We start from the raw sequence: 23,440 nt of genomic DNA on the forward strand, positions 1-23,440 counted from the left end.
TAGGCTACTTGTTTTTCATGAATGTATTTTACAACAATACAAAGAGCAATGTGTAACATTTTACCAGATTTAGTTCTACACTTATTAACTTTTATTTGTTTCCCACTAATGTTGTTTCACTAAATGTTTAGTTTAGTTTAATGTTTTTATAAAATTATTGTGCACACATGATTTTTCTAAATAACTTTTGCTGCTGAATTATCCACTAACCTAGTTTATAAATAGTATTTTTTGTCATAGATTATGATTATATATTTTTTAATTTGTTATTTTTCATTAAAATGAAGTTGTCTAAATTTAGCAGGTTGTGTTTAACACACACACACACACACACACACACAAGAGTGATGATCAGGTCAACCCACAGAAGTATAGAAATTCTACATTGATAAAAAAAAAAAAAACTGCGCTGGTATCGGATCAGATCGGAATTGACCGATACTCAGAATTTTTGGTATCGGATCGGTTCTGAAAAAATGGTATCGTTGCATCCCTACCAAAAAGTGCCAAAAAAGTAGGCATTTTTCCTTTACACAATGCCAGAATGTATTGCATGAAAAAGTTCAGTGAAGAAATGTTTGAAAAAGAATAGCAAAAAATCAATTTAAATGGAGTACTTCCTTTAATGTTAGTGTGCTATGTGTTTATATGCTCATTAGAGTCTCATTTCGTAGGCTTAACAACATTTTTTTTTAGTTTTGGCTTATGAAGAGGTCCAAGTCAATCACTTTTGAGGGTCTATCTAGGTCAGGATGCTATGTAGGCAGTAGAAAGTTTTGCAACAGAGGTTATTATGAGCCTCTGTTTAGAGATACAGCTATACACAGCCAACCAGATAAAGACCTTCAGATGTGAAATGAACTTTGTAACTCAAAAAAAGAAAGACAGGAAGAGAAAAATATAATACAAAATAACGGTTTGTTTTTCCTCGAAAAGCTTCTGACCATATTGCCCGTACCATCGTAACGCAACACAATGCCTCCTCCTTGCACAATATGCATGTCAAACATGCTTTGATCTTCCTTGCGTAGACCGTATAGTAGGAAGCGTTTGATCTGATGTGATCGGTTTAAGCAGTATTACGGGCTTTCTTTATGTGTGTGTGTGTGTGTGTGTGTGTGTTTTGGCGGTTCTACTCCGCTCTGTTGAAATTTAAAAATTTAAATTTTTATTTGCTTTATCACTCAATGTCATGACGTCAACCGAAGGGCTCTGACTGCGGCTTACTTATCCCAGAACACTGTGGTGACTTTCGGCCCATATGATTTCAATGGAGGCACTGTGCGTTAGACTTTGTTTTTTTCTTTTGCAGTAACTTTTCCTCAACCAGATGGTGTCAACAGATGTCAGATGTCTTTGAGATGTGTTTCTGTTTCTAGAGTGACACACGCATACACCCACAGCCTTTCTCGCGAAGAATCGCCAGTCGCAAAAAACGCATAAACACAAACATGAGTGGGACGTTTGTATCTAAATTGTTGTAACTTTTCTTACTTTCCTTCCTCCCCTTTCCCCTTCTTTGTCCCGTCTTCAGTGCTTCAAGACGTTGTGCTGTAAAGGACCTCCCCCTCCCAGACCAGAATATGACGTGGTTTGTATCGGTCTGACGGGTTCTGGGAAGACCAGCCTGCTCTCCAGACTTTGCAGTGAGGCAACAGACAACATCATCCCTACCACAGGTCAGCCCACCATCATAGAGCAATACCAGACCCGTCCTGCAAACACAAACACAGATCTTTGCACTTCCTCTTTGCCTTCAGATACGCTTTCCCTTGTATTGAGATTTTGCCTTGTGATTGTCTTTTAAAGTGATTAAATCTCGGTCAGTGTAGCAATGAAGGTGTTTTAATGACTTCCTTTTATGAAATCCTCATGGCTGCGGTTGTTAATCTTGTTCAACTTTTATTTGCAGGTTTTAGCATTAAAGCGGTCCCGTTCCAGAATGCCATTTTAAATGTCAAGGAACTCGGAGGTAAATGCTCTCTGTTGTTCATGAGAATACTACTTTTATTTATTTTTTTATTTAAGGGTCAATGACAAATAATATAAAATAACGACAACTAAAGTCTTCTAAAAATATTTAAAACACAGATGCCAAGTTCTTAGAAAATTAATCTTTAACCATCAAATGAAAATAATAACATTTTCCTCACAAAACAATGTGAGTGTGCACAATTTACAGTATCTCACAGAAGTGAGTACACCCCTCACATTTTTGTAAATATTTTATTATATCTTTTCAGGTGACAACTCTTATTTACAAAAATGTGAGGGGTATACTCACTTCTGTGAGATACTGTAATACTTAATTGTTTTGAAATCAAACATGTTTCATGAAATTGTATATATTTTTAATATATATATTTTTAGGGCTGCACAATTAATCGAATTTCTAAACGCGATTACAATTATGGATGCCACAATTACGTAATCGTTCAAAGCGGCAATTAATCGTTAAAAGTGCACTTATGTTATTCTGCGTGCTTAAGATGTGTTTTTTTCTTTCTACGGCATGCAGTTGCATAAAACAATGGTATAAACATCATTCAATGTAAGTTGTGATAATCGTAATTAATAATCGCAATTACAATTTCAAGGGAATAATCGACAATTATGATTTTTGTCATAATCGTGCAGCCCTATATATTTTCTACATATATACACTGCTATTCAAAATGTGTGGTTTTATGCTCACCAAGGCTGCAATTATTTGATCAAAAATACAGTAAAAACAGAAAAGTTTTGAAATACTATTAACTGACTTCTATTTTAATATATTTTAAAATTTAATTTATTCCTTTGATGCAAAGCTGAATTTTCAGCATCATTACTCCAGTCTTCAGTGTCACATGATCCTTCAGAAATCATTCTGATATGCTGATTTCTTATTATCATCAATGTTGAAAACAGTTTCCATTTTTATGGTAACCTGATGCATTTTTTTAAGATTCATAGAGAACTCAAAAGAACAGTATTTATGTGTGTATGTGAGAGTAATGTCTTTACTCTCACTGTTCACATGTTTAATGTGTCCTTGCTGAATAAAAATCTTACCCCAAACTTTTGAATAGTAGTATAAGAAGTGCATTCAAGTCATTGTATGTATGAGTAAATTAATCAATCCAGACAAAAAAATTAGCATTATGTAACTGACCCATTAGCGAATATCTGCGGACACATCTGTAACAACATTTTAAGCTGTTATTTCACAATTATTTCACGTGTGATCTTTTGAAAAGTAAACTTTGGCAACACATCACCTGACATATGATGACGAATATGAATGTAATTTGACACAGATGTTACATGAGGGCCCGACCAAAAAGGACACAAACTCACTTCTTTGATGACTAATAGTTTTCTCTTCAAGGTAAATTGAACCCCAGGAAGCGCCAGTGCTTGGATGCGGCACGCAAAGGAAATGTTTCAGATGTCACTCGCTCAATGAACCCAGAGCCATCTTGGCCCGAGTTTCCCTTTGCGTATGAGTGAAGGGCTGAGCCTTTGAATCTGTCTTTAAAATGAGTGAGTGATGACAAGAATAAGAGGGTGTTGAGGATGCAGGGAACCCGAGGGGAAGGGAGGGCTAGATAGGTGAGGAGAAAAAAACAGCTGGAACTGAGATTAAAGAGGGGCGTTTCCATCTAGGCTATGTGTATTGAAGCCTGTTATAGAAAAGCAAATGTCACCTTTTCAAAGGAATAGGTTCCCCAAAAATGAAAATACTGAAAGTTTGGATGTCATTCTGAACTTCCGTCACAAAAAAAAAGTATGTACTTTTGTCAAACAAAAAACGATTTTTTTAGGAATGTACTTGTTGTATGTTAAGCCAGGGCGGATGTCAAGATTAAAGTAGACATGAAATGAAATGAACCCATCTGTTTTGCAAATGCATGTTATACATTAGATCTTATTGTGAATAATTCATGCACGTTTCATTTTTATATCATAATGTCAAGACCCTCCTGTGAAAATGACAGACAACTCCCTGATGACACATGCTAGAAATCTTCAATCATTTAGTCTGCTTAAACCCTTTCCCTTTCTTACAATCGACTGCTAGTGCGCATTCATGTTTAAGAGCAGTGCCCACATCTCAAAATTTAATCACCGCTTTAAATGTTGACCTGTTCCTGACACAAAGCTTGGACCACAATTATGGTTCTATGCCATTTTTCCTTCTTTTTGGAGCTTAAAGGGTTAGTTCACCCAAAAATGAAAAATTAACCCACAAATTACTCGCCCTCAAGTCATCCTAGGTGTATATGACTTTCTTTTTTCAGACGAATCCAGTCGGAGTTATATAAAAAATTGTCTTTGATCTTTCAAGCTGTTCCCTGGAGCCGTGTGAGCCACTTTTTTTTAATGGATGGGCGCTTTTTATTTAAGTTCTTTTGGACTGATGCATGCAACACCTGCTGAGTGGCATTAAACAGCTTGAAAGATCAAAGACAATTTTTTATATAACTCCGACTGGATTCGTCTGAAAAAAGAAAGTCATATACACCTAGGATGACTTGAGGGTGAGTAATTTGTAGGCTAATTTTCATTTTTGGGTGAACTAACCCTTTAAAGTCTCGAGTCCCCATTAAGGGTGTAGTAATATATTGTGTCACAATATATCACAATACAAAAATGTAACAATATGTATCATGGATAGTGACCATACAATAATGAATGTTGAGCCAGATTTAGTTTAGGTTTTATTTCACATACAAAGAGCGCATCAAATATGGTAAACCCAGAAGCTCACACATTTGAGCTTTCATTTGTATGAATTATTATTCATAATTTAATACTAAAATACAGTTATTAATAAAAAAAACAATATTTAAAACTATTTAAATATATGTAGTCATGGACAGAATGTCTTTCACATAATTCTGTATTTTTAGCTAAGTGGGAAAATGTCTTTCTGGTTAATGAACAACAGTTTTTGTTAACTATAATATGTCTTGAATATGAAGTAAGAATTATACATTTTGGCTTTGTCTGAAGTATCGTCTTCTTTAAGTGTCATATTGTGAAATTAGTATTGTGTATCATGACACAAGTGTATTGTTCCACCCTTTATCCCCATTAATTTTAACTGCATGGAAAAGAGCGACCAGCACATTCTTCAAAACTTCTCTTTTTGTGTTCCTCAGAAGAAAGTAAATGATGACAAATGTTCAGTTTTGGGTGAACTAATCCTTTAAAAGTGAATTCTTATAGGACAGTTGTTGGTGAGAAAAAGGCCACAATGGGAGATCGCCTTGAAATTAATGAACCTCTGAATTCTCCTTGAAAACCGGTATAATTATGTCCTGTTTTCCTTTTAAGCACTTTGGAAACCTTTCCTCCAGACCTCCAACGAGTTCAGCTCAGTGTCATGGGCCTGTGGAGCATGACCTCTTTTTCCCCAAAAACATCAGTGTAGGGTTACGGCTGGGACATTAACCTTGAACCTGACGCGGAAGGCTCATGTCACACTTTATTGATGGAGGTTGTGTGCCGGCTTGACATGCTGGCTCTCCCGCCTTTTCCGCCGCGGCCATTGAGACGGTTTACCGTTCTTGCATGTTATTGCTTGGTCTGCCTGTCTGGCCCGTGTTTTGGGTCTGCGTGAGTGATGTCAGGAAGCCGGGAGACGTTCAAAGCGCCGCGCTGTCTGCGTGCATTTCCCATCAGTGTCACGATGACACCCTGTGCGATCTGCCAGGCTGACAGACGCACCAGAGAAGGGAGCCCCACATGCTCACATTTACCATCTCGCAGCGACCATCTGAAAGCACTTAGCAGACTCTCTCTCTTTGTTTCTCTGGACCACGGCCATGATGTAATGATTTCTGCGAAAATGTGCTTTAGTTGCATTATCACATGAGATTGTAATGCACTGGCCCGTTGCTGATAAATGCTGTTTTGTTCCGTCACATTGTTTTCGTCTTAATGCACATGTTTATGCATTTGAAATGAAAGTAAACTGCTGCTTTTCAAGGCCCAAGACCTCCCAGCGTTTTGATTTTACTTTCACAGCCAGTAGATGGAGACTTTGAGTAAAACCATACAAACGTCAAGCCACAAAGAAAGTGTTGATGCACATTTGAGACTGATGGGATGTTGTGTTTTGGAAAAGCCAGGCCATATAGGAAAGAAATATCAGGCTGAGTGATTATGCGTTAATAGTGCTTGGTAAAATGGCAACAGCAGATCAAACGCCTGTTAATTAGATGAGTCAGCCTCGGACATGGCCTGTCTGTGAGGATCCCAAATATTTATTGTGAGTCACAAATTGTCTAAACATCTGCAAAAAACATTATTATTTCCTTGGCCAGCGTGTGCTATTGCTGTCAGGCTTGCATGTCAGCCATTGGAAAGCTGTTGCCGAATACCGCAATGGATAATACCTAATGAGAACTGGAAGTATTACATTGTGCATCATACACAGCGATGATATCAGGGAGTCAAGCTCTGAAACTCAATCTGATAGGTGGAGTCTGTTCCAAACGTGAACCGAGACCTCTAGAACAGTTTTCGTGCTGATAATTTGGCGAGGCATGACTAAGAGCTCAATTTGTGGTGTGACAAAGGCTTAGAAGTTTGGAAGTGGAACCATTAAACTCGCGTCCAGTGTGTTTAGAGAGGGGGAAAAAAGGATTGCACAGCTGCTTAGTGTCAAGCAAACAGCTTATACGTCTTGGCCGAACTTCAAGAGCTTTGAATAAAGCTGTCGATTACTGTCTGGCATTGATTTAAGACGCCATCTTTTCGAATAGCATTCTGTTTATTATTTCATGCCTCGAGATGAAAACAGAGAAATAAAGCTACTTTTTAGGACTCCTCGTCATAGGATATGATGCGCGCGAGGCATGCTATTAATTAATACGACGAATTCCATTCGTGAGACTCACAAGGACGAGAGGTATAGACAAACTGGTCTCTGTTTTTTCACGGTTAGGGTACAGGCCCCGCAGTGACTCACTTTAACCAAAGCCATGCTGCGCTTGTGTGTCTTGGTGGCCACATTTTTGTACCCCCAAATTGGTGTGCACAAGAGAAACCATATGTTCACTGTAAAAGTGGGCCCATTTGAACTGTGCTGTAGACTGGCCATCAGAAGAAACCATTTTAATACGCTCTCAGGGTCGACTTGTTGCGTTGAGCGCTCTTCATTTGGACACGGCTTTTACCACAGGTCTCCCCAAGCGAGAGTGCGAGTTGGCATGCGTTTTTGAAGTCATAAAAATACATAATGCAATATCCGCAATGATTTTTGAAAGGAGGTCAGGGTGCTCACCAAATGCATTTCAGCGATGTTCGAATTGATGCTGTGTCGAAACACGCTGTAGTCCGTTTCCCGCTAGGTTGCCAGAAAGTTTCTCGTTGTGCTTTTTGTTTAGAGCTTTGCCTTGTTTTCGCCGTCTGATTTATGTCGGACAGGAAAACCACCTTTTTTTCGGCGAAGGGGTTAATGTGTGTATTAAATGTTATGACTTCCTCGCTGCGATCCTGACGGTGTGAATTTATGTGTTTTGTGGTGCAGGAGCGGACTCAATTAAAAAGTACTGGAGCCGGTACTACCAGGGCTCTCAGGGGGTGGTGTTTGTTTTGGACAGCGCTTCGTCGGAGGAGGACCTGGAGGTGGCGCGTACAGAGCTCCACTTGGCCCTGCAGCATCCGCAGCTCTGCACGCTTCCCTTCCTCATTCTAGCCAACCACCAGGACAAACCTGCTGCCCGCTCTGTACAAGAGGTAACCCAATACTCGCTTAACACTTCCCTTCCTCACCCTGGCTAACCGCCAGAACAAACCTGCCGCCCGCACTGTACGAGCGGTAACTTTACACTCGCTTAATACTTCCCATCATCGTACTGGCCAACCACTGGGACAAGCCTGCCGCCCCCTTTGTACTAAAACGAACCTAATACTCGCTTTATACCTCCCATCATCATCATATACTGGTCATATACTCCATTCAAGAGTCATCTCATGTCATTCCAAACCTGTATGACTCACTTTCTTCGTGAAATGAAAGTCAGTGGGGTCCCAAACATGAATTACATGTATACAAATGTGACCCTGGACCACAAAACCAGTCTTAAGTCGCTGGGGTATATTTGTAGCAATAGCCAAAAATACATTGTATGGGTCATAATTATTGATTTTTCTTTTATGCCAAAAATCATTAGGATATTAAGTAAAAATCATGTTCCATGGAGATATTTTGTAAGTTTCCTACTGTAAATATATTAAAACTTAATGTTTGATTAGTAATATGCATTGCTAAGTATTCATTTGGACAACTTTAAAGGTGATTTTCTCAATATTTAGATTTTTTTGCACCCTCAGATTCCAGATTTTCAAATAGTTGTATCTCGGCCAAATATTGTCCTATATCCTAACAAACCATAAATCAATGGAAATTATTTATTCAGCTTTCAGATGATGTATAAATCTCAATTTCGAAAAATTGACCCTTATGACTGGTTTTGTGGTCCAGGGTCACAAATATTTTTTTTTTTTAAATATCTGTTTATGTTTATCACATATGTTCAGCAGAGGAAAGCAAGTCATACCGGTTTGTAATGATATTATGGGCGAGTAAATGATAGAATTTAAGAGGTATCCTAAATCCAAAGTCCCTTTTAAGGCAAAATGTCATCTGCTGCCCTAGGCACCTATTTCCAGTCATGCAGCTGCAGCTCATATATGCTTTAATCAGAATAGAACGGAATTTCCTAAAACTATGTATCAGTGTTACATTAAAACAACAATCTGGCAACAATATCGTAAATTGTGTTTCTTTAGCTCAAATCACACAAAAACACCCCCAAAAATGCATGCCTTTATGAAAACGGTACAGCGGGACCATAGCCCCCATATTTAACTTAGTTTTTTTTCTTGTTTTTATAACTTAAGTTGTGCACACTTTAGCTAAATTTGGCACACTTTCATGGGCAAAAAATGATGGAACGTTTCACGTGAGGGATGTTTTACCCTTACATTAATTTCCTGATCTTGCTTTTTTCTCCCACAGAATTTCATCGAAGAATGGTAAATGCGACCACATCTTTAGACCTTTGCTGAGATACAAAAATGTGTACCACTTTTGAGATATTTATTGTAAATGTTGAATGATTATTTCACCCCAAAAGGAAAATTGTCATAATTTATTCACCCTCATGTCGTTCCAAACCCATACGAAATTTGTTCATCTTTGTAACACAAATGAAGACATTTTTAAATAAAACCTGAGAGAAACTTGAAACTTAAAACTCTTCAAAACATTTGTAAAGAGGTCAAAAAATGAAGATTGGAGAAAAATGGAGATTGATCCAAATCTTCTGAAGAGACATGATTGGTTTATATGATGAACAGATTTAATTTAGGCTTTTATTCACATAAACATTGATCAGCGAGCATAAACAGAAGCTCAGCCACACTTTACTTGATGCACAAGAACAAAACTCATTGGTTCTTTCAGTGGAGGGACAGAAATCTCTCAGATTTGATTAAAAATATCTTCATTTTTGTTCAGATGATGAAAAAATCTGATGGGTTTGGAAAGACATGAGGGTGAGTAAATGATGCCAGAATTTTCATTTTGGGGTGAACTAACCCTTTAAATGATAACAACATTAGGCAACACTCCGTCTGTTTCAGAGGATTCGATTGTTGTTTGCAAACACTGACAGGCCGCAAGACATTCTCCCACAGATCTGCAGCACCCAGCTTACCCACTTTCTCAGGCTTTCCTGACAATAAGTCTTTGTATTGTTGGGAGCCCAAAATACTGGCGGTGTGGGGAAACACTACAGCTGTTGTCCCATCTCATAAGAGTGTATTCATTTTACCAATTACTCTATTTGAGATTCTTTCAAACATCATTTCAAAAGCAAGTGGCATCGGAATTAAGATGAATTGCTGGCCGCTGTTGGTAATAGCAAACAGTTGGAATGTGTGGCATGTCTCTGCTGTCACATTTCTATTTTAATGGTCCCCTTTTCACTTTTATGTTTGGAGGATTGAGTTACTCAGCCTGTGCGTCTTTTCCTGAATGATTTGGTGTCTGTGTGTTATTTGGCTGATACCATGCGTGTTGGTTTGTGTGTCCGTGTGTGAGCGTGCATGCGCGTACATCTGCTCCGAGTGGAGAAATCGGTCCACGGGCTGCAGGGTATCACCCAATGCACAGAGCGCTAATTAACTGGCTGAGAAGTGGTCCTGAGTGAGCAGTAAATATCTGCCTTTGGAGAATAACACATCCCAGTTCACTGATGTGTCAAAACGGGGCTTTTCAGTTGGCAGCGACACTCGCTCTCCTTGCTGGAGATACAACTTGGGTTACACAAGATCAGACCTGACCAGCTTGTTTTCCATTAAATTGCTCTCAATCGATTTCGAACTGGATTAGATCTCCTGGACCTCCTATGGGCATTTTTTGAAAGAAGAAAAGATCCACAGTGCAGAAAACAGAAAGGGAACTGGTCAAATATTTTTGGGTCATTATAAGGGATAAAGTTGCTGCCAGCATTTTTTTAAAGGGGTCATATGATGCGATTTCAAGTTTTCCTTTCTCTTTGGAGTGTTACAAGCTGTTTGTGAATAGATAAGATCCCTAAAGTTGCAAAGACTAAAGTCTCAAACCCAAAGAGATACTCTTTATAAAAGTTAAGACTTGTCCAAGCCTTCCTAAAACGCCTCGTTCAAACACGCCCCCACATGTCTACGTCACAATGTGGGAAGATTTGCATAACGCCGCCAAAATGTTTACGCAATGCGATGCAACGTAATGCGTAAAAAGACAGTAAGTCATTATAATCCATAATTATGTCCCCACTGGATGCAACAAATGCATCGTCTATTATGGGTTTTATTGGTTTTGTCTCGTTGCGCCGGTACACAGCATCACAGTATGGTAGGGGCGTAACATGCTTGAGGTATTTGGCCAATCACAACGCACTGGATAGCTGACCAAATCAGCGTACACCTCGCTTTTCAGACCGATGAGCTTTGTAAAAATCATAGAATAGAGGAGCAACAATAATGTACAATATGTGGAAAATAATGTGTTTTTTGAACCTTAAACCACATAAACACATTTCATTACACCAAATACACCAAATAATGTTCTTTTTAGCAACATCATATGACCCCTTTAAAAACCAAATCCACTGTGAAATTGTTATGAAAAACTTTTTGGGTGACAAATTACATCAAGTTGATTTTCAGCTTCACCGCTATTTAAATGAAATATAAATTACCTTTGAGGCATTATATAAATAAATCAAAAAGGAATTATTATTTTTTTTGACTGTTTACTTGCCATACCGCTGCATTTGCTGATTAAGTCCACAAGTCTTCAGCCAACAGCCTTGCTGTTAAATGTAATCTTGAAATACAATCCTCCCTCTATACTACTTCATCTGCACATGCTATTCTGTGGAGACATTTCAGATCATTTTTCATTTTTGCCAGATATAAATTGATAAATGTATCAAATGAAGGTCTGCATCGCAATGTGGTTTGCATGGAAGTGGCCTGTACGCCAGCATCAACCTGTTTTGTTTTATATTTCAGGGTGTGAACTGTGATAGATCATCTGTCTTGCCCTGAATGACCATTTCATAATGCTTTTGATTCCAGTAAACATTTCTGTACTTCTATGGTTACTAAGTAATCCACCTATGTCAAGAGTTTTCAAATATTTTATTGCCAGGGAACTCCAAATATGATGATCCCCTTGTGAGGAACCCCCTTCCCAAAATATGCATGCAGCTGTGTATTTTCATGTATGCAGATTCTTTTATACTCTAAAAAATAGTAAACCTGATATTTTAAAGACAGCGTGTTGTTCGCAGAGGTGAATTATTACATTTTATTTCTATTTGTACTAAATCCTAAATAAATTACTACAGACTGGTGACAAGACATAAGACAACTTTGAGTTATTCTTCATAAATTTGAGTCTCGATTGCTTTTACTATAGTTTGTCTTTTGACATTAGCACATAAATACTTTGATTTACAGTAGGTTACTGTTATGAGATGAGTTTGAGATGACTGAGCATAGTTTTTTGTTGGATTAGGGTTGAGCAGGAGGACTAACAAGTCGTCCTACAACCAAATGGTTGATTATTAAAGGGATAGTTCACCCAAAAATGAAAATTTGATGTTTATCTGCTTACCCCCAGGGCATCCAATATCTGGATTTAAATGTTTAGCTTTAATGATTTTTAGCCACATTGCACTAGATACGACTAGTTGACTAATCATTCAGACAACCCAATTATTAGTCAAATTTGAAAATATTTTCGCACATCACTAAACAACATATGTGGTTATGAGCACACAGCTTGAGACTCAGTTTTGCCCAACTGTGTTTGGATTGGAATTGGTCAAGTGTAAAATTTCTGTCTTGCATACGATATGACGCAGGAGAAACTGAAAAAAATGTGAATTTCAAGAGAACCCATTTGTGTTGACTGCTAGATTTATGACTATGTTTTCCTCTGCTCTTTATGAAGATGAGACGAAAAGCACATTTAGGACCTGTTGAGATGTTTGAGTGTGAGAATAATACAAGTGATTAAATATGTGGCAGTAGGGACCTATTGTACCAAAATTGAATAAACCAATGCATGACTGTCTCAACAACCACATGAAAAATAATGTATAATTCTCTCCTTCTTGTGTGCCAAGTTCATTTGTGCCAAGGCTACAATTAAGGTTGCTTAAGGGGACATATGTAGCTATACAAAGCATATTTTGATGAATGAGATTCGAAAGGGAAACGAGGAGTTTCTTTTCTTGCAGATCTGGAAATCTGTCATCAAATCTCTGCACTGTTGACAGTCCAGAGCCAAGTGGATGGAGAAAAGTTGTGACAACACAAAATTGATGAAGATCTAGAAGAGAAAAGCCAGTTAGGCAGTTAGTACCATTCAGTTAGCACGTTAACAAAAGACTAGATCCAAGAAGTGATGTGAGAGACCGGCTCAGTTCAGTCAGTACAGACCTGGAATCTGTGTCCTTCGTGGTCACACAGCAATCTGGGTCCGAACAACAGACCCGTTTGTTGTATTCCTCGGGGGCTCGGAATTTGCTCAGCCGACATTGGCATGGTTTTCAGTGCTGGCTGCCAAGGCCAGTGTCTGATCAGCAGGAGAAACACCATTCTCCCTCATACCACACGCGCACACACACTCACTCCACTGTCTGGGTGTCTGTCTGGCTTTACACCGCTTCCTCAGTCTCTCATGTTAGTTGCTGTGGGAAAGATTGGTGCAGTCCATTTTTGCTCCTTCCCCCACTCTATCTTCTTTCTCATTTTGATTATGCAAAGATACTCTTTGAGAGTCTTATGAATGATTTAGACTAGTGGCTCTTGACTGGTTACGCTTCAGGACACAGGTTGACATTGGACATGAAGTGGCAATTCAGCACGGTACCAAAATAGTTTGTGCAAAAGTAAACAAAAATGTCAAAACATTGAAATGTATTCATATATTTATTCATGATAATTTATTAATATTACTAAGTAAATCTCAACACGCTTGTCTTTATACTTTGAGCAGGAACAGACTCTATCCACTTTAAGATTTCTGTTTTGCTTAAGAAAAAAAGTAGCCAACCATGTAAAATGACGACTTGAAGGGTTAGTTCTCACAAAAATGAAAATTTTGTCATTAATTACTCACCTTCATGTTGTTCCAAACCCGTAAGACCTTCGTTCATTTTCGGAACACAAATTAACATATTTTTGATGAAATACGAGAGCTTTCTGACCCTCCCATAGACAGCAAGGGAACTACCATGTTCAAGGCCCAGAAAGATAGTAAGGACATTGTTAAAATTGTATGAAGCTACGAGAATACTTTTTGTGTGCAAAAATAACAACTTTATTCAACAATTTCTTCTCTTCTGTGTCAGTCTTCGTGGCTGAACCACTGATGTCACATAGACTATTTTATCAATGTTCTTACTACCTTTCTGGGTCTTGAACTTGGTAGTTGAGTTGCTCTCTATGGAGGGTCAGAAAGCTCTTGGATTTCATCTTAATTTGTGTTCTGAAGATGGAAGAAGGTCTTATGGGTTTGGAACGACTTCATTTTTGGGTGAACTATCCCTTTAAAGCCTCAGCTTTTTGCATCAACTGTTCACTGAGCAAATGCAGAAGCACCAATCCTCCTATGACTAATGATTGTTTTTCTGCATTTGCCAAATCAGTTAAGACTGATTAATTAAGATAGGATATTAAGCAGACATAATATCATGTCATTTATATTTATGAGCAAAAATGTAAAAGTTTCAATGTAACAGAAGTGCTTTAGATTGAAAATTACAAGTTCCAAAAAAGAAACGTATGCATGTATTGAAAATAGGGTGTATAGAAAATAGGGTTTCTATTTCAAGCCACCTTTTAAGCTTTATATACTAAAGTAAATGTAAATATTTAATCCTTGTTTCATCCTATATTTAACATTGTCTGGTTTATTTGCATAGTTTTGCTCATTGTTTTGGAGATTGCATAACCTGTCCATATTGGCATTTGTCTAATTTGACATAATTTGGCTTTGATCACCAGAAAAACTGATTTAGATAGAGCTACCATGCTTTTCTAAACCAGTCTTACAAAGGAAATGACTTTGTTTCAAAGCAACACTCCAATGTTGACTGTTACAGGTGTGTGTGTGTGTACTTTTTAAATCCCTTCCTCATGCTTAAGAGAAAGACTCTTGTATCTTTGATATATGGTACCCCTGGAGCTCTATGGTCCTCAAATGTAAGGGCTTGGCAGTTGAAACTCTACCCAGCAGAGTCACAGTCACCGGTGTAATTTACTGCCCCCGTCTCCCCATCTGCTCTTTGGAAGCAGCTCCCCCCATGCGGTACTGGAAGGGGTCAATGTCTTACCTTTAAAAGAACCGCCCTGTTTTCCCCTGCATGACCCAGACCCCCTCCCCTTCTCCCATGGCTGATCTCACTGGGTTGTGATTTAGAGTAATAATAAAATTACCACGGCTCTGGAAGTAGACAGGGCACCCGTAACATCTGGCTCTAATAAAGTTATGACTGATAGAGATGGATGCACACAGAACCAACATGAGTGGGAGACGCACACCTACCCCCAAGCTCCAGAACTGGACCTGTTTCTGATGACAGATCAGATCTTCGATTCCTCTCCACTAATGCATGCAGGTACCATTTTACATCTCTTTCCTTACAGAGAGAGCTGGAAAACAAACATGTTTGGTGTTTGGCTTATCTGCTCTTCTCATGTCCTCACTGACCCTTTTGCTTTTCTCATTTTCGATACTCACACACCCTGCTTGCTCAAGGATACTCTCATTCCTGGACATTGCTTGCTCGCCAAATTCATTTAGCTATACAATGGAATTGAATCTCAACTAGGGCTGCAACTAACGATTATTTTGATAATCGATTAGTTGGTCGTGTTGACCCAACACTGAGCAATAAGATGTACAACATAACTTAAGGCACTTTATGTAACTGGTCCTGAGTGGTTTGTTGTGAATCTCTAAAATACATTGGGCGAGGAAAATCTTAGAGAAGTCCTCATTGCCATCAGGCGCCATCAATTGAATGTTTTCTTGGGGGAGGAATTTTTCCTTGTCCTGAAAGATGTGTTTGAGATTTGAAGACAAAGGCCATCTTGTGTGCCTGAAGGAGACTGAACTGTGGTAGAACTGTCTGGCTGGGTGGACTCTGTATTCTGTCTGGCCTCGAAAGAAACATGCTGGCCAGACGTTATTGTGTGTCTCAGCTGGCAGCCTGACTCAGGTCATTCTGCTGGGAGAGGTCACTGGTGCTGCCACATGGAGTACTTCTGTCTGGTGGCAGTGCCCAGTGTCTGAACAACCAGCAGCCATCTGCTTGAAGACCATATGGTCATGGATCCTGAATAGATGATGCAGTTGAAGTATCCAAATTCTTGCAGTCCAATTGTGTGGTTTTTGGACAATGTGCGGTAACGAGATTACAGAACGCAAACCAAAGAACAAGTTGTCATCGAGATCACGGTAAATCATTTATTGTGGTGTACAAAGCATTTCACAGGGAAACATCATGTTCTGGAACATCTTATAGTTTCATGATGGCAATTAGTGTTCTTTCCTCTGCACTTTGAATGGACGTGTGATGTACAGTCTGGCAGATGATGCCCACTGTCTGTATAGAGCAGACTGTACAAGCAAGGCAGTGCTGCGATAGCTCAGAAGCATTGACAGAGGAGATCCAGAGGATGTGTCTAAGACCACCACCATGTGTGAGCAACACAATCCATCTTTTTAGCAGAATCCAGTGTCCCTTGATCAACCCACATTGCTTTACTTCAGAGATGGTGCCGGTTCTTGGCCGCATCCACGTTTCCAATGACTTGAGCACTGAATACTGATGTCTGATTGAAGGGTTTTCATTCAACTCAGCGTTTAGCATTTCTTGGCATATCTCCTCATTAGTAATTCTTAATCCTTTGCAAATTCTCTCATTTCTCTTCAAACCACGAGGGCCGTCCGGAAAGTATCCAGCCATGTAATATGAAAAATATGAGGTGAGAGATGGAATACGACGAAAACAGCCACAGCTATGGGCAACTGGTGATTGGCAGCTTCATCACGACAACGTGCCCGTCTATGTCTCATGCAGAGTTTTTTGCCAAAACATGCTCTTCAAGTGATTCTCAGAGTAGTTCTGAAGATTATGTTCATGTACTCAATCATATATTAAGGTGGCAAAGGCTGAAAACACCACGAGTGTCACGCGGGCTTCAGTATGTGTGTAGTAAACAAATTCACACATTCACACAAAGACGCGAAGAAACTGCAGGATTCATATTTAAATAGTTTTAAATATGAATAACAATCATTTTTGTGGCTTAATATTCACAGACAGTTCGTATCACATTTTGATTTATTTACTCATCTAAAATTGGCAAATTCTGTGACATTCCGTGTTATACAGTAAATTCCATTTTTATGACTGGATTTTGTGATTCCATCTGCATTTTCCGCATTACGGATGTCATAGGGCCCTACCTACAGCCCAAATTTGGCACCCTGCGACTTCTTGCTTTTCCCAAAATTAAAATCACCTTTGAAGGAGACTGAAGCACCATTGTCCTATGTACAGTTTTTTTTAGGGATGCACGATATGAAAAATTTTAACCAATACCTATATCCGATAAATAAGTCCTCATGGCCGATACAGATACCGATACTGATAACCAATAAGTTAATATTTTTATATTATAATTTTCATATAATCTACAGTTTGTGCACCCAGGAGAATAGAAAATCTAAGAAGCACTGATTAAACTGATATTTTTGTAGCTCTGGCCTAACTATAATAGCAAACATCAGTCCTGACTCTTCAAATGTGTTTATTTTTTGTGTAAGACAGCACAATACTTAGTAACAGAAAGAGTTTAACAGAACTGTGGTTTACCTGCAATTAACAACTTATTAAAAACTAATTTATATTCAAGTATTTCATGCATAACAAATAAATGCATCTATTCAACCTTTAGTGCATGAGGATGAGGAAGGTATGACTTTAAGTCATGTTTTTCAAATACATAATAAATAAAATGCATTGACATTTGTCAACCTCGAAAAAAAAGAAAAACAAAAGTGCATCCTCAAAAGTGCGTAGGGCATAGAGATGTCTCTGAAATTATAGAGTTTAACATAAAATAAATAATAATAAACTTAAAATGATTTCCAATTTGCACTACTCAACATGTCTTACCCTCCTCCAAAGTATATATCTTTTCACTTGTCTCTTTTTAATGTCTATTTGTCTTTTCTATTTGTTATGTGAGGGCATTAGTGGGAGATTCTTGATAAACAGAAGCATCTCTGACTTCTCACACCCAATTCTGTGTTTTTTTTTAATCAATAACATTTGCAGCAGCAGCAGGAAATAAACGTTCACTGTCTATGCTGGGGCAAGGGGCTGACAGGTATTTCCGTGCAAGTGAGGCAAGGTCTGGGAACTGGGATTTATTTGACTTAGGCTTAGCGCTAGTAACTGCTGCCGTGGCTGCTTCATATTCTTTTAGTACAGCTTTGCCGCGATGACGACCTTTCAAGTGAGATATAAGATTTGTTGTGTTAAAACTTGACGCCTTTTTCCTCCTCTTGAAATCCTTGCTGAACATGCTTTGCAAATAGCAATGGCATTGTCCTCCGCTGCCACCGAGAAAAAAACATGTTCACGAGTGATGACGTAATGAGCGCGACACAGTTTTAAAGCTGCAGTCACTTTCACTCGAAAAGCGGATTAATCTCTGATTGATTAATTTACCAGCAAGAGTACTTTATCGGATCTAGTTATCGGATTTCATTTATTTATCGGAACAATAAAAATGACATCATTTTCACCCATATCGCCCGATAATTTATCTGTCCGATAAATATCGTGCATCCCTAGTTTTTTTGTATCTTGTAAATTCTTCGATAAATGTTTTTCATATTACATGGCTGGATACTTTCCGTATAGCCCTATATGTACAACAGTAGTTTTCAGTCCTGATCCTGGGAACTCAGCACTCTGCAGATTTTGATTGTCTCTCTTATTTAACACACCTGATTCGGAGATTAGCTTGCTAGGAGAGTATCATGAGCTAAAGTTCTTGTTGTTGTAGAGTTCAGACTACTCCTTACTGCAAATGTTAAAGGGGTCATGAACTGCCTTTTTTATTATTTTGTACTGTTCTCTGAGGTCCGCTTATAATGTTATCAAGATTTTAACATAAAAAAAAAAACATAATTTAGAAGTAATAGGCTATTTTCTGTAATGTTTTGACCCCCCTCATCACATTTACATTTAGTCATTTTGCAGATGCTTTTATCCAAAGCGACTTACAATTGGGGAATACATAAAGTGATTCTTCTTAAAGAGGAAAACAGACACAGGAAGTGCTCGTAATACCAAGTTTCAGGCATTTGTTCAAATAAGTACAAGCTAGAAAGGGAAGGAATAAAGAAAGAGAAAGACAATTTTTTTTTTTTTAAATTTAGGATGAAGTCAAGTAGCATCAAAAGAGATGAGTTTTCAGCTGTCGCTTGAAAATTGTCAGGGATTCAGCATTCCTGGAGAAGCCATGTGCCTGTATGATGGGACCCAGTGATGTAGAGTATATGGAAAAGAGGAGGGATCCAAGAACTGATCCCTGAGGAACCCCAGTGACCAGTTGATGTGCTTTGGCAGTTACTCACACTTGTGTGGTGCGACATCAGATCCAATATAGACGGCACAGCATCGTCTTTTAGTTTCAATCTTTCTGAAAATTCTATAGTCTTTGAGAGCAGACTCCTGATTCTAGACCGGCAATCATTTAGGGCTGGTACGGAACTGTTTTTCTCTGATCCGCATTGCTTCAAGAATGGGCACAAGCTTAATTTGTTGAAAAGGGGCACCAGATTGCTCATCTTGTAATAGACTAGTTTTACTTTTGCAGACCACATTTGGCCTGCAACATCCACTCTAATTGAATCACGTCTCTCATGAGCAACAGTTACAATTGGTTATTTTTAACCAATTTGATTTGCAGTCTTGTGAGTCTGAACAGCAGGCCTTGCCTAACATTTGCGTTTGAGCATGTCACGCTAGAAGGGTATGAATGTATAAAGGAAAGGGAAATAGCATATGGATGACTGTCTGCTGGGGTAGTATCAAGATTTGAATTTTTGTCTATGAATCACCGCTGATATGGCCAGGGGCTCCCGGTTGGGATTATGTTTAGGTAAAGTGTTGTTGAAGATATCCAAGGGGCCAGGTTCGGCTCCTTTTAATATGTTCCTAATGTTCTGGAGCCAGACTCGGTGAGTTATGAGAACTCTTCAGTCATCGCCGTAACTCAAACACATGCTTACATAAGAGCCGACCAACACTAGTCATGACGACGGGAAGTTATTGTTTGGGGTTGACGGTCATGGCATCGGAGCAGATGGCGCTTATTCATCTCAGGTGCACGGAGAGATCAAGTGAGTGCAATACATTTTGTTCTGCACCAGATTTGACAGTGTAAGCTATCTGTCTGGTGCAGCTTTGTCTCTTTGTTCATGTTCTAGATTCCCAAAGATGTTCCTGTCAAGAGAGATTGAGCAATACATAACGCACATGTATACACCTCTAATATATGCACATGTATACCCATATTGCTTGGCCAGCACTTTTTGTTTTGAAACTTGAACACGATTTTGGCTGAAACTCTTGTTCTGAGCTACTTTGTCAGGAATGTTTCTTCACTGAGGAATCCCCAGCGACAGGGCCTTCGTTGCCCTGCATGAAATACTGTTCCATTTATTAATATGAGGAAATCTCTTCAGAAAGGGAGTGCAGCCTCCAGCATGTGAATAGAGGGGGCCCATGGAACTGCTGTGGTTTGCTGTGGAATGAGCCTGATTTAACACATGAATAACAGAAACTAGAGCTCCACAAAACAACTGGACAGAGTCTCAGCAGTTGGGGGAGGAGGTGCGCTCTCCACCGTTTCTCTATAGCGGTCTGCTTCAACTCCATCTTTGGACCGAAAATTTGTCATGTTTTTCTCTTCAAAACTGATGAATATTACAATGCTTACGCATTCCTATCTTTAGAAACTCACGGTGATATGATCCTCGAAACGACTCTCCCAATGGTAACACTTGCAGTATGCTCAAGAAATTAGCACTTCCATTGGGAAATTTCTCCCTTTTTGGGGAGCAGGCCTGCAGGCGGGTCTGTGTGTGTGGTTAAGCATATGAAGTTCAGAGTCTGATGGATATCAGATGGATCATAGTTTGAGCGGGTTTGTTGATATGGGCTTGCCAGCAGGTCACCTGTCAGTGCCTTAGGCGGTGCGTTTGTGGGAGTATGTTCTTTCTTTGTGGGCGAGTTCCTCAAGTGAAGGTCAGTCCACACAAACGCACAGGGCAAGAGGACAACTGATTGGCGGTTGGCTAGTTTGACCAATAAGAGACCTTGAGTTCCTGCAATGCTGCAGTTAATTAGCTCAATCCCAGCTCCTTTTTATCGTGTTGCAAATCCAGATGTGGAGCGTCAAGCTTTACGCAAATTGAGTTACTGTAAATCTGCTCTATGACCAGGCAGACACACTATGAAAGCGCACAGGCCAAGAGGCTTGTTCACGGCCCATGACCTGGAACCTGTGAGCTTCTGACTTTGTGCAGGGGCATCGGTAGTCAGGTCTCTGACAAAGTGATTTAGTCACGGCTTGTCTCCAGTAAGGGTTTATCCCACTGACCCCGGAAAGGCTTCATATCCAAACATGTCATAAAGAGAAAGATCTGCAGTAAACCAGGTGTAAAAGCCAATCTGGCTTGGAGAACGTGCAGATTTAGTTGGAGCCATGTGAGCCTTGCACATGTCCTGAGGTTAGCTTCATCTTGAGCTTAGCCAAGGTTTCTCAGTAGGGATGCACGCCTAAATTTGTGTAATCGTATTTGTGTGCTGATACTGATATCTGGTTTCTAAGAACATCCATAGATACATTTAGATATCCTTTTATTTTTAAGAATAATTAGACGGTTAAATTGTCAACTTTTTGACAATTGTTTTGTTTATATAATTTATTTTACTATGTTCTATTTTTCATTCTGCAAATCATTTTAAATTGTCACTTAAGCCACATAGATATTTTCCTAACCGAGGTTTGTTTTTTTACGAGCTTTGATTGGCAGAACATAATTGCATCTGCTTTTAAACAAATGTCTGCGTTAACAGCACACTAATTAAAATCCCATTCAAAACAAATGGATTTTTTCTGGAAACGTTGAGTTTTCACTGTGTTTTGGCCTCCCATCCACATGTAAACATTTTAGTTCACTGTAAACAGAGGTTTCGGAAAACACTTCAAAATGCTGTTTTCCTTGATGTGTGTGAACACGTGAAAAAATTTTGGAAGACATCAAGAGCGCCGTTTGCGCATGGCAACAGTTGTTTATAAAAATGTGCTGGAATTCGTCAGGAAGGATTCTGACCACAATAGCAAAATACTGCTTAGTTTTTTTGTGGTCAGCTGTCATCGATGATGTTTACAGGTCAGCCTACAATTGTTTAATGATCATACCGCTATACGGAGGAGTATGCATATACTGCATCAGTAAATTATACATTGCCAAAACGTTCTTAACTCTGTCTCCACCACTGATGCAATTTTCTGGCTTTCTTTGCTTCCACTGTTATATGTTAGGGGGGCACTATTACACATCTCCTGAGTATTGAGTCCCTAAATCAAAACATGGTGAAGAAGAAGCAGAAACAACAATAGTGTATCGTCTGTTTTGATCATTGATCTAAATTCGATTGAGATGTAGTACAAAAATGCCATTTTCTCAGCATACATGCTTTGCAAAATATGCATGCTTTGCAAATTTGGCATATTCAGATATTCATATGACAAAATATTATGGTGGCCAAGGTTTCGTTAAAATGATCAAAAATGCCGGCAGTGTCTGGCAATTTTTTTTTAACGCAGACAGGGAAAGAGTTAAGTGTTTTTTTTTTTTTTTAAAGATTTTTATTTTTGGTGTTTTTGACTTTATGATAGGACAGTGTAGTGCAGTGTGGACAGGATTTTTTTTTAAACGCAAGACGAAAAATGCTTTTCCTTTTACAATTTCCATATACGTGTGAACAAGGTATAAGCACCGCCCAAAGTCGTTCATTCTGACCCATTCCTTCTGCCTAGTTTTTTTTAGCTATTGTGCAATTTAGAGATGATACACATTTTGCTGCATCAGCTGTCGTCAGACATACCAGCACTCTGTATCAATCTGTATCATCTTTTTAAGTACTATTCCTGAACGTCACTGGCAGACTGTCCTAAACCTCCTGTCTTCTGCAAATGTTACTTTTGCTTTTTCAAGTCTGGATAGGTTTCACTGTGAAACAATAGACAAATATGGCTTTGCGTTCCAAGATTGTTCTTGCTCTTTGAAGCAGCAGGATTGTGTAATTTTGTAGCAATGAAGTCCCAGACAGGGAAATCTTAATCAACATTCTTGGCATAATAGGAAAGCTTTGGCTCAAAGGATGTTTTGTTTGATTATTTAATTAATTTTTTTCCTCTCATTGCACTCTCAAAGGGAAGTAAAAAATTCCAACAACTTTTTTGGCCCTTTCCCGCTGGTTGTAAGTTAAGCTCAGAGTTTTCCTAGATGTGACACTGATGCCATATATTTCAGCGCTGTGAGTGAGTTTAAACGTGGAATCACAGGCCAGGCTTGACGAAGTGCTCCCAGTGGGGTGGTCTTTCTCCACAGCGGGGAGGTTTGGGGTTGAGCCAATCAGGTGACGAGACGCACCGGCTTCCAGAAACACCGCCAAAACAAGAGAAAAATATTTTGTGTTTCTTTTGCGCCTTCACTTTTCACACCTGTGCTAGTGGCTTACTCTATATTTATTCTGGGCTTCTTTAAGTCCACCGAGGTCAG

General features: G+C 39.0%; 1 protein-coding gene across 3 annotated transcripts in view; it reads left to right on the forward strand.

The window, feature by feature from the left end:
* LOC107744085 (ADP-ribosylation factor-like protein 15) overlaps positions 1 to 23,440 on the forward strand; it is a 51,868-nt gene that overhangs the window by 22,816 nt on the left and 5,612 nt on the right. For 2 of the 3 annotated variants that reach the window (XM_016557563.1, XM_016557565.1), the window contains exons 2-4: positions 1,535 to 1,679; positions 1,913 to 1,972; positions 7,523 to 7,731. In XM_016557563.1, the coding sequence (XP_016413049.1) occupies positions 1,535 to 1,679; positions 1,913 to 1,972; positions 7,523 to 7,731 (414 nt within the window). The remainder of the gene's footprint in view (positions 1 to 1,534; positions 1,680 to 1,912; positions 1,973 to 7,522; positions 7,732 to 23,440) is intronic. The other variant, XM_016557564.1, reaches the window with a different exon arrangement.

This window comes from Sinocyclocheilus rhinocerous, unplaced genomic scaffold (genome assembly GCF_001515625.1).
Source record: "Sinocyclocheilus rhinocerous isolate Xijiao unplaced genomic scaffold, SAMN03320098_v1.1 scaffold287, whole genome shotgun sequence".
Lineage (NCBI taxonomy): Eukaryota > Metazoa > Chordata > Actinopteri > Cypriniformes > Cyprinidae > Sinocyclocheilus > Sinocyclocheilus rhinocerous.